We start from the raw sequence: 11,498 nt of genomic DNA on the forward strand, positions 1-11,498 counted from the left end.
TTCTTGCTGGTGGGCTCTCTTGGCAGCTACTACAGGATGGAGAAGGGAAGACACTGAGGGAAACTAGCATTTTCAGACGTCCTATTCCTTGTCATTGAGAGTGCAGAGCACCTTGATGTGGATTATCTACTTAATTTAACCCTCACCCTTGGTATCCCTTTGAGATACCAACCCATTTTTGTTGTTGTTCTTGTTTTTTGAGACAGAGCCTTGCCCTGTCACCCAGGCTGGAGTGTAGTCATGCGATCTCAGCTCACTGCAACCTCTGCCTCCCTAATTCCAGTGATTCTCCTTCCTCACCCTCCCAAGTAACTGGGATTGCAGATACCCACCACCACGCCCAACTAACTTTTGTATTTTTAGTAGAGGCGAGGTTTCACCATGTTGGCCAGGCTGGTCCTCAAACTCCTGACCTCAAGCAATCCGCCTGCCTCAGCCTACCAAAGTGCTGGGATTACAGGCATGAACCACTGCGCCTGGCCCCAATTTTTTATTTTTAAGCTACTCTAATTTAATTCTTTTTCACATTGTTGCCAGATTAGTCTAGCAAGAAGTATTCTTTTTATATATGTATAACAGCTTGATTGAGATGTAATTCACATACTCTCCAGTTCACTCCCACCTCCCCCATTTTCTAGAGACAGGATCTCATTCTGTCACCCGTGCTGGAGTGCAGTGACTCACTGTAGCGACATGATCATAGCTCACTGCAGCCTCGAACTCCTGGGCTCAAGCAGTCCTCCCACCTCAGCCTCCTGAGTAGCTGGGACTGTAGGAATGTGCCACCATGTCTTAACTAATTTTTAAACATAGACACAGGATCTTGCTATGTTGCCTAGGCTGGTCTAGAACTCATGGGCTCAAGCAATCCTCCTGCCTCAGTCTCTCAAAGTGCTGGGACAATCTACCATTCAAAGTATAGAATTCAGTGGTCTTTAGTATATTCACAAATATGTGTAACTATCACCACAGTCAATTTTAAATATTGTCATCACCTAAGAAAGAAACCCCATACTCTTTAACTATTATCTCCCATCTCCCAGCCCCCTTCCTCCCCAACCAACCTCATTTTTAGTTTTTATTTGTTTTGATTGGTGAACCTGGGGCATCCCTCGTAGGCAGGGCCAGATAAAGCAGGTTGTACCTTGACCCAAGAAATAAAAACAGCTGGGTTCCAAAAGGCGCATAGATTTCCCAGTTCACAGGAATGGAAACTTGCCTCCTGCCTGCCCCCTTACCTCCCAGCGCGCCTGCCCCCTTACCTCGCAGCGCGCCTGCCCCCTTACCTCGCAGCGCGCCTGCCCCCTTACCTCGCAGCGCGCCTGCCCCCTTACCTCGCAGCGTGCCTGCCACCTTACCTCCCAGCGTGCCTGCCCAAGGCAGCAGCAGCCTCCTCTTGACTTTTTAAGAAATGAACATAGGTTTAAGGTATTTTCAGTACCAGGCTCTGCGCTAGGTACTTTCACATTATTTTCTCTCCAAATCTTCCCAACAATCCTTTCAAGTAGCCATTGGTCCCACTTCACGAATGACCCAACAGAAACTCAGGGAGGTTCCGTATCTTGCTCAAGGTCACACAGCTGGATCAGAACCCAGCTGTCTGTTAGGCAGGTTCACTGCACACTGGTTACCAACTTGTCAGAGTCCAGTGAGGCAAACACCCACAAGTTACATAACGCTGAGTCCAGCGAGGCAAACACAAGTGACATGCAACGTGTTTATTACCTATAGGTAGGCACTAAGGGACAACAGAAGGCTGGGATTCATTTGGAGCTGGACCCCTAAGGCTCAGGAAAGCTGCTGAGGCAGCTGGGGGATGGACCGTTGTCTGCGCATGCCCGACTTTTTTTTTGTTGGTTTGTTTTGAGATGGAGTCTCGCTCTTTCACCCGGGCCGGAGTGCAGTGGTGTGAACCCTGGGATTCAAGCAATTTTCCTGCCTCAGCCTCCCTGGTAGCTGGGATTACAGGCGTGCACTACCACGTCCAGCTTTTTTTTTTTTTTTTTTTTTTTTTTTTTTTTTTTTTTTTTTTTAGTAGAAACAGTTTCGCCATGTTGGCCAGGCTGGTCTTGAACTTCTGACCTCAGGTGATCCACCCGCCTCGGCCTCCCAAAGTGTTGTGATAACAGGCGTGGGCCACCACGCCCAGCCAGCCAGACTTGTACTGAAGCTGAGGGACCCCAGAAACCAGCCCGCCCTGTTTTTCGTTTGTTTGTTTGTTTGTTTGATACAGAGTCTCACTCTGTCTCCCAGGCTGGAGTGCAGTGGCGCCATCTGGGCTCACTGCAACTTCCGCCTCCCAGGTTCAAGCAATTCTCCTGCCTCAGCCTCCCGGGTAGCTGGGACTACTGGCACGCACCACCACACCTGGCTAGTTTTTTGTATTTTTAGTAAAAACGGGGTTTCACCGTGTTAGCCAGGATGGTCTCAATCTCCTGACCTTATGATCCGCCCGCATCGGCCTCCCAAAGTGCTGGGATTACAGGAGTAAGCCACCGCGCCCGGCTTCTGCCCTGGGTTTTATACCCTGGGGCCATGTGACATGTTGGGCTGAAGTGTTGAAGGACATGCTTTTTCTAGGGGGACTGGAACAGAGCATGGCTGTGCTGGCCAGTCCTTCCTTCCCTCAGGATGTTGCATTCTCTGCACACTCTACAGTTTTATTTATTTATTTATTGAGACAGAGTCTTGCTCCATCACCCAGGCTGGAGTGCAGTGGCACTGTCTCAGCTCACTGCAACCTCCGCCTCCCAGGTTCGAGGGATTCTCCCTGCTCAGCCTCCCGTGTAGCTGGGATTACAGGTGCCCACCACCACGCTTGGATAATTTTTGTATTTTTGGTAAAGACGGGGTTTCAGCATGTTGGCTAGGCTGGTCTTGAACTTCTGATCTCAAGTGATCTGCCCACCTCGGCCTCCCAAAGTGCTGGGATTACAGGCGTCTACAGTTATTCTTGAGAACTACAAGCAAGAAAGGAGGGGAGAACCAGGTCAGTTCAAGGCCACTGGGAGAACTGTCCTGCACCGCCTGCCTCTGAAACCCATGATGTTTCTGCTTTGTGGGACAGTTGTTCAGGTGCCTGCTTCCCCAGGCCTTCCCCTGCGCCTTCCCCCTCTCTCCTGCACACACCATCTGACTGTCCTTCCAGCACGTACACCTCCAGATGCTTGGGTTGGCCTGACCCAAAACAGTCTACTCTCCCGGCCAAGCCAATTGCCCCTGGGATTTTCTGCTCCTCCAAGATCCCGTGCATAGCCCTGGTGGTGGCTCATGCCCTTAATCCTTAGTTACTCTGGATGCTGAGGCAGGAGGATCGCTTGAGGCCGAGGAGTTCAAGACCTCCCCTCTCCCAAATATTTGTAAATGAAATTAAAGGAAAGATCCAGCCCAAGTGTCTCTTCTGCCCTACTGACTCCCACACTCTTACAACAGATGACCTCACAGCACTGAGGCGGACGGCTTTGGTGTCCAGCAGGCACGGAATTAATACGCCTTGCCTGTCCTGGCCGGTTGGCTTGCCTCTCTCCTGCCAGAATGCAACCTGGCTTTATGCACCTAGATGTCCCCAGCGCCCAGTTCTGAGCCAGGCACATCAAATGTCAAGGAATTGACTGAACAAACTAAGAGCTCCTGGATGGGTCCGGGAACTCGCCCGGGCACAAGGTGCCAAAAGGCAAGCAGCCCGCCCCGCGGCCTGGGGAAAGAACCGACAGGCGGCCGCAGTGAGCGCCCGGGCGCCCGGCAGGTGGCGCCGCAGCCCCGGGCCGCCCGGGCCCTCTCGTCGCGCGGTCACGCAGCCCCTCTTCCTTCCGCCGGCTGCGCACTCACAGTGATCCCTGCGCGCGTCTCCTGCTCGGGTCAGTGCGCCGCGCTGCGCTGGGCGCCATGGCGCTCCCCGGAGCCCGGGCTCGCGGCTGGGCGGCAGCAGCCAGAGCGGCCCAGAGGCGCCGCCGCGTGGAGAACGCAGGAGGGTCCCCGAGTCCTGAGCCTGCGGGCCGGCGCGCGGCGCTTTACGTACACGTGAGTAGGGGCGGGGGCGGAGCCCACGGTGTGTGGCCGCAGCCCTGGCCGTGACCGTGGCGGTCCAAAACCCAGGTGGCGGTTTGTCACTCTATGAACCTGCCTGCCGTGTTTCCGTGCCCCCGTACGAGGTCTGGGATGGGACCCTGTGCTTTGGCAGGGAAATGACTTGGTCCAGAAACCTGAAGTCTCTGCTACTCACCGGCTCGGTGACTCTGACCAAATGGTTCAAATTTCATAACAATTTTCCTCTTAGCAAGACAAAATTTTCTTAAGAGCAGTGTTCTGACTCGGTAGCTGGGAAAATGGCTCATAGGAAAATTGTATGAAAATTGTATGATCCCAGAAAGAGCTTGGGTTGAGTTCCTTCCTGACGTCTGCTGGTTGGAAGAGGCAGCGTAACAAAGGAGTGAGCCTCAGTTTTCTCACATTGAAGTGGATGTAATAACCCCAGTGCGACCTGCCTTGGGGAGTTGTGTGGCTTAGATGTCCTAGCTACTGTGGAAAGACCTCGGGATAGGGGTGGGGGTGGAGTTGGGGATGTGTGCGACTGAACCCTGGAAGTGGCCAGGGCAGCTCTCACCGCGCACGTGCACTCACTGCCCCCAGTGGCCTTACTGCGAGAAGCGCTGCAGTTACTGCAACTTCAACAAGTACATCCCTCGCCGCGTGGAGGAGGCTGCCATGCAGAAGTGTCTGGTGACCGAAGCTCAGACGCTGCTGCGGCTCAGCGGGGTGCAACGGTGGGTAGTGGGGGCTGTAGGCAGCGTTTTGGGAAATTTTTGGAGGAGTGGTGGGGGATAGGTGCAGGCATCCCAGAGGGCTCCCCCAGGTCTCATTTCTCCATCCTCTTTCCCCAGGGTGGAGTCTGTGTTCTTTGGTGGGGGGACCCCCAGTCTAGCCAGTCCCCACACGGTGGCTGCTGTCCTGGAGGCTGTGGCACAGACAGCCCACCTGCCTGCAGACTCGGAAGTCACATTGGAGGCTAATCCTACTTCAGCTCCGGGCTCCAGACTGGCAGAGTTCGGGGCAGCAGGGGTTAACAGGTTGTCTATAGGCCTCCAGGTAACCCATGGCACTCACCCCATCCCAGTGCACCCCGCCCTTCAGTGCCATCTCCTCTTTGGTCACATTCATTCATTGGGCAAACATTGATTGAGCACCTTCTGGGTGCCAGGGACACAGTAGGGCCTAGTGCGACACTTTTATAACTCCTTAATTGTCTGCTGCTGTCATAGACCACACACTTTATGAGAAAGGGATCAGGTGTGGCTTTTCTATTTCAAACACTTACCATAGTGCCTGGCACATAGTAGGTGGTCAAAAAAGATTTGCTACATGACACGGGAGACACAGACATGTAGCCAGATTATTGCAGCATGGTAAATGTCACCTGTAAAGGGGGTCTCTATAAAAGGCTTCTAGAGTACAGCCTGAAGGGAGGTCACTCTGATGAAATCACTGAAACTTCTCTGGAGGAGATGTTTGAATGAAGAGGAGGAGTTCACCAGGTGAGGGGGTGTGGGGGAAACGACACAGGCCATGGAAGAGCCTGGCATGTTTTGGGGGAGCTGTGAGTCATTCCTTGTGACTGGAGAGGCTGGAGACAAGGTTGCAAGGTAGAGTCCAAAACCTTTGGTGCCTACTAAGGAGTGTGGGTTTTGTCCTAGTAATGATAGGGAGCCATTGAGGGTTTTTAAGCAGGGAGAAACCTAGTCCTCTCAGGTTGACCTCTGATATTTCCGTAGGACTTCCGGGTTGTGGGCTTTGTTCTGATGGAATATGCTGACAGAAACACATCACTTCTAAGATATTCTTACCCCAAAGCGCATGTCTTGAATCTAATTGTCAGGAAACCCTGAATTAAGAGACTTTTACAAAATTATTGTGGTAAGAACAGACAGCATGAGATCTACCGTCTTAACAAGTTTTTAAATGTACATACAGCACTGTTAACTATAAGCACAGTGTTATACAGCCAGTCTGTAGAAATTATTCATTTTAAATAATTCATTTAAATAATTATAATTCGTAAATAATAATAATTTATTTACATTCATTAAATTATTCATTTTAAACAACTGGCCTGTATTCTTCAAAAATGCCAGTGTCATGAGAGACAAAGAAAGGCTGAGAATCTAAAGGAGACAGAAGAGACAGCTGAATACAATGTGTGGCCCCTGACTGGGGAGGAAGGAGGAAATTACTACAGTAGATGTTATTGGGACCATTAGCCAAATTTGAATATGACAATGTATTATGTAATGGTGTTGTGTCAGTGTTGCATTTCCTGAACTCTGTAATTGGATTGCAGTTATGTAAGAGAATGTCCTTGTTCTTTAGGAAATACACACCTAAGTATTTAGAGGTTAGGGAGTATAATATCTATAACTGCTATTCAATATAGTGGCCACTAGCCACAGACTAGTGAGCATTTGAAATGTGGTAAGTTAAGTTTAATTCACTTAAACTTAAATAACCACATGTGGCTACTACCTATCATATTGGACAGTACAGATACGAACATTTCCACCATTGTAGAAAGTTCTTTTGGACAGTGCTGGTTTATAATTTACTGTTAAATGATTCAGCATAATAACAGGTATGTATGTTTAAAGAGAAACAAATATGGACAAATGGTGAATCAAGATGAAGGGTTTTTTTGTGATTTTCTTTCAACTTTTCTATAGGTTAGAATTATTTAAAATTGAAAAGTAAAGTAAATAAAGACTTGATTTTGGAGTCAGACAGTCCTAAATTCCAGGTCGAACTTTGCAACTGTATGGCCTGGACAAGTTACTTAACACCTCTGAACCTCAGTTTTCTCATCTGTAAAATAGAACTAATATTGGAGGGTTACAAAGATTAAATTAGACACTACATAAAGGTGCTTGGCACATAGCGACCCTTCTGTGAACGGCAGCTCTTGGTGCCAGCTTGACCTTCCCCCTCCTGCCTTCCAGCTGCCTGCCACATGCTGCGTTCTCCCTGTATCTGTGTCTACAATGGGGTGGAGGGTTCTTATCTCTCTCTGAGCTGCTGGTATGCTTACACCCACCCTCTTTTCTCAGTCCCTAGATGACACTGAGCTCCGGCTGTTGGGACGGATGCACTCAGCCTGCGATGCTCTGCGGACGCTGGCAGAGGCCCGGCGCCTCTTTCCCGGGCGCGTGTCTGTGGACTTGATGCTGGGGCTGCCGGCACAGCAGGTGGGGCTGTGGCTTGGGCAGCTGCAGGAACTGCTGCACCACTGTGATGACCACCTCTCCCTCTACCAGCTGTCCCTGGAGCGGGGCACCGCACTCTTCGCCCAGGTGCAGCGGGGTGCCCTTCCAGCCCCTGACCCGGAGCTCGCAGCTGAGATGTACCAGAGGGGCCGGGCTGTCCTTCGGGAGGCTGGCTTCCACCAGTATGAGGTCTCCAACTTTGCCCGGAATGTAAGTTCTGGGGCTGATGGCTGGAGGTGGAGGATGGGCAGACTGCAGTGTGACCAGGGCGTTGTGACCTTCTGAAGAGAAGGATCCTGGCCGAGATGGTGGGACATTCTAACCTGGGGCCCCTTACCTGAGTCTAAAAATGAGGCCTGCCCTCTTCACTCTGCACTATTTCCTCCCTCCCCGCAGGGGGCGCTCAGTACCCACAATTGGACTTACTGGCAGTGTGGTCAGTACCTTGGCATTGGGCCTGGTGAGTCCCGTGAACTACAGAAAGGGTGACTCAGGAGAGGAATGTCGTGGCTGTGTGAACTTGGGCCACATTAACCTCTCCAAGCCTCTATTTTCTCATATGTAAAATGTGGCAAAAAATAATACCTCCCTATAGAACTGTTGAGCATGAATTATAAGGGGCTTAATGTTGCACCTTGCACTAGGGTTCTCAGCCTTTAGTGTGTATGAGAATCTCCTGGAGGGCTTGTTAAAACCCAAGCTACTGGGCCCCACCCTCAGAATTCCCAACTGGACAGGGCTAGAGGAGAGCCCAAGAATTTATATGTCTTGGCATTTTGGGATAGATGATTAAAAAAAAAAAAAAAAAGAAAAAGAAAAAAGGGCCTGGTGTCATGTGCCTCTAATCTGAGCTACTTGGGAAGCTGAGGTGGGAAGATCGTTTGACCCCAGGCGTCCAAGACCAGCCTGGGCAGTATAGTGAGACACCACCTCAAAAAAAAAAAAAAGAAAGAAAGAAAGAAAAGAAAAGAAAAGAAAAATAATTTATATTTCCAGTGCATTAGAGGCAGTTGCTCCAGGGACCACATGATTTAAATCTGGTAAGCACATAGTATTAACAGCCATTAATGTGGGGATGGTTGTTGATGTTGTCAGGGGCCCATGGACGATTTATGCCCCAGGGGGCTGGAGGCCACACCCGGGAGGCTCGGATCCAGACACTGGAGCCTGACAACTGGATGAAGGAGGTGATGCTGTTTGGCCATGGCACGCGGAAGCGTGTCCCCCTGGGCAGGCTGGAGCTGTGAGCATCCAAGGGCACAGGGCTCTCCCCCAGGGTCCCCACACCCCAAGACCATGTCTATTTGTATATCTTTTATTTCCTGTCTTGTCCTGGCCCCTGCGTTGCCACATACTGTATGGTCCCTGTTAGCCTCCTCTAAATGCATCCCAGTGTAGAATTTGGAGAATGGGAGGAGCACAGGCCTCCTTTCTAAGACTCCTTGGTGATTTTTCTTTGAGGCTGGAGGAAGTTTTGGCCCTGGGGCTACGCACCGATGTGGGGATCACTCACCAGGTAAGGAGTTAGGATTCTTGCACACCACTCCCTCCTAAAGTCTTGCAGAATCAATGCCCCCTCCCTGCCACCCCCCCACACACATATACCTCCAATTTCTGTGAGATTGGCAGCTAGAAGTGGGGCCCAGGTCCAGCTGAGGCCTGATGGGCAGAAGCAGTGGGCAGTGGTGCATAGCTAAGAACCCTAGACCAGGGCTGCAGAGACCCAAGTTCCAGCCCTCATTTTACTGCAACCTTGGACACAAATCCTTTCACCTCTCTTAACCTCAATTTTCTGAGCTCTGTGAAGCAATAGATAGATAAAGGGTTTCCACTTGTTTTTAGGAAGCACTGAAACCTCTCATAGGAAGCACAGTAGATAATTATCAAGCAAATCCAGAGCTGCTCTGGATAAAGCAGAGCCATAAAGCCCTGGCTAGAGCTGGCTGAGAGGGGAGGGAAGAGAGGAGGCATAGAGGAAGGCCTGGCTTGGCTGGAAGCTGGGTTCCAGTCTCAGTGGAATAGGAGTGAAGCTGCCCTCCTCCCTGCTGGCCCATTGGCCTGGTTCTGCTTTCATGCATGTCAGCTGCTGAGATCTCCATGCTGAACTGGACCCTCCCCCACCTCTCACCATACCCCAACTATGTGGCCCAGAGTAGCCAGGCCAGCTCCCCACCTCTGACCCTCTGGCTTCCCCAGCACTGGCAGCAGTTTGAGCCCCAGCTGACCCTGTGGGATGTGTTTGGAGCGAACAAGGAGGTGCAGGAGCTGCTGGAGCGGGGCCTACTGCAGCTGGATCACAGGTGTGTTGGGGGGTGCCGGGCAGAGGGGGCTGAGGCATACCAGGGAGCCCTGACTACAGCTCTCCACAGACCCAGGAGAAGTGAGAAAGACTGACTGGTAAGGAGGGACCTGCGGGTGCTGGGAGCTCGGCCCTGCTGGGGGATGGGCTTGAAATTGGTAAGATGAAGTAGTCACCTTCAGGCCTCTTGGTTTTCCAGGGGTCTTCGGTGTTCCTGGGAGGGTCTGGCTGTGCTGGACTCTCTCTTGCTGACCCTCCTGCCTCAGCTCCAAGAAGCCTGGCAGCAGAGAACCCCCTCCCCTGTGCCAGGAGGATGACAAAAATGTTCCTGTGTTCCAGGGTAATGCCAGGTGGGTTTTGAGAGCTGGGTCGGTACTGCAGACATCTCTTCTCCATTGTCGGGTGCCGTCTCTGCTCCATGTGGTTATTGCTCAGCCCTGGCATCCCCAGGGGAATGGCAGCAGTGAGGTAGATGGGAGGACATTTCTGGTCGGGGAACTGGCATCCCATTCAGCATCTCAGGACTCACAGGCCAACATGTGTTCCGTGGCTGGGAATTGCCTACCGCCCACATCAGCTTCTGTTTACCTTTTTGGCATCAAATAATGAACAGTGTTTGGAAATCTTTCTACAGGCAATTACCTCCCCAAGAGAAGCCTTCCTTATTTTGGAGTAAGGTCCTAAGACAGCTGGATGAGTCAGGAAAACCATGTCCCCTCTAGGTATTATTAATATAAGCAGGAAGGGATCTACTATAGGAATGAAGTATTTATAAAACCACTGAAAGGGATAGAGAAGTGAACATTGGAGAAAGCCAGTAGCAACTGTCAGAAATCAGCAACTTGCAGGAGGCACAGAAAACTCCTGCTGATGGTCTCAGCTTCCAGCAGCACAAAAGCAGATGATGTACTGGAAAATGCTCAGAAGATGCTACAAAACCTCATGCCTACTGTCTGCCACTGCTGGAGAAGGAATCATGGTTTCTAGAAGTGCCTCTCATTAGTGGACTTTAAAGCAAATCCTGGCTGGCAGGAAATTCTGAGGAATATAGTTCTTAGGCTTCCAGCCTCTACCATGCAGGAGAGAACACAGAAGGACTGATGTATGTTGGTGGATCCGTGTATGTGTCCAGCACAGCGGCCTGCTGGACTCTGAGAACTGGGAAAGATCAGAGCAAGCCTTGCCTCTTATCTTCGGGAAACCAGAATATGTTTGGGGTGGTAGGAGCCACGCAGACTCTTCTGAGCCCCCTCACTCACTTCCTTCCCCCTGTGCCTTTCCTTTGAGAGTGAAGGTGGGTGGAGTTGACCAGAGAAAGGGGAGAGAATTCGGGAAAGACCCAAAGTGTTTGTAATTCTTCTTTGTCCTTTTACCTACAGAAATGGTCACATGGTTCTATTTAAATAGCCTAATAAACACATCTGGAGCCTGTCTTGACTGTGGTCGTCTCCTTTGAGCTCCTTCCTAGAGCGTGGAATCCTGATTTTGGGACTAGAAGCTTAGCCTAGGGCTGAGATTCCTTCCCCCGCTCCCTACATTTTATTTTGAAGGATTTCAGACCTACAGAAAAGATAAAAGAATAGTTCATTGGAAGCCATATATCCTTTGTCTACTATGTATCTATAAAGTCTGGAAATAGGCAAATATTCATAATGCCATCAAGAACATCTTCAATCTATTGAAAAATATGATAGGCCAGATGGGGTGGTGCATGCCTATAATCCCAGCACTTGGGGAGGCCAAGACGGGAGAATCACTTGAGCCCAAGGGTTTGAGGCCAACCTGGGCAACATAGCAAGACTCTGCTTCCAAAAAAAAAAAAAAAAGTTTCCATACTTTGTGGTTACCCTATAGATTCATCAATTGTTAATTTTTGGCCACATTTACTTCATCTTTAGATAAATATGTCTGTATAATTTTTTTTCTGAATAATTTAAAAGTTGTAGACATCA

The 11,498-nt window shown here is 50.3% G+C and overlaps 1 protein-coding gene across 5 annotated transcripts; it reads left to right on the forward strand.

The window, feature by feature from the left end:
* Positions 1 to 3,775: 3,775 nt before the first annotated feature.
* Positions 3,776 to 10,977, forward strand: RSAD1 (radical S-adenosyl methionine domain containing 1). Of its 5 annotated transcripts, none has more exons than XR_010153295.1 (10): positions 3,826 to 4,020; positions 4,630 to 4,763; positions 4,881 to 5,085; positions 7,092 to 7,457; positions 7,644 to 7,707; positions 8,343 to 8,490; positions 8,709 to 8,763; positions 9,444 to 9,644; positions 9,746 to 9,896; positions 10,181 to 10,977. XR_010153295.1 is itself a non-coding variant. In XM_009432815.4 (10 exons), exons 1-9 carry the CDS (start codon positions 3,886 to 3,888, stop codon positions 9,861 to 9,863), a joined length of 1,329 nt encoding a protein of 442 aa, XP_009431090.1. In that variant the 5' UTR covers positions 3,826 to 3,885; the 3' UTR covers positions 9,864 to 9,896; positions 10,181 to 10,977. The 5 variants fall into 5 exon arrangements, 4 of the variants coding, with proteins under 4 accessions (XP_511926.1, XP_009431090.1, XP_009431092.1 ...); XM_009432815.4 differs by having other exon boundaries at positions 9,444 to 9,547; XM_511926.8 differs by having other exon boundaries at positions 3,776 to 4,020; positions 9,444 to 9,547; positions 9,746 to 10,977.
* Positions 10,978 to 11,498: the final 521 nt, after the last annotated feature.

This window comes from Pan troglodytes, chromosome 19, assembly GCF_028858775.2.
Source record: "Pan troglodytes isolate AG18354 chromosome 19, NHGRI_mPanTro3-v2.0_pri, whole genome shotgun sequence".
Taxonomy (NCBI): domain Eukaryota; kingdom Metazoa; phylum Chordata; class Mammalia; order Primates; family Hominidae; genus Pan; species Pan troglodytes.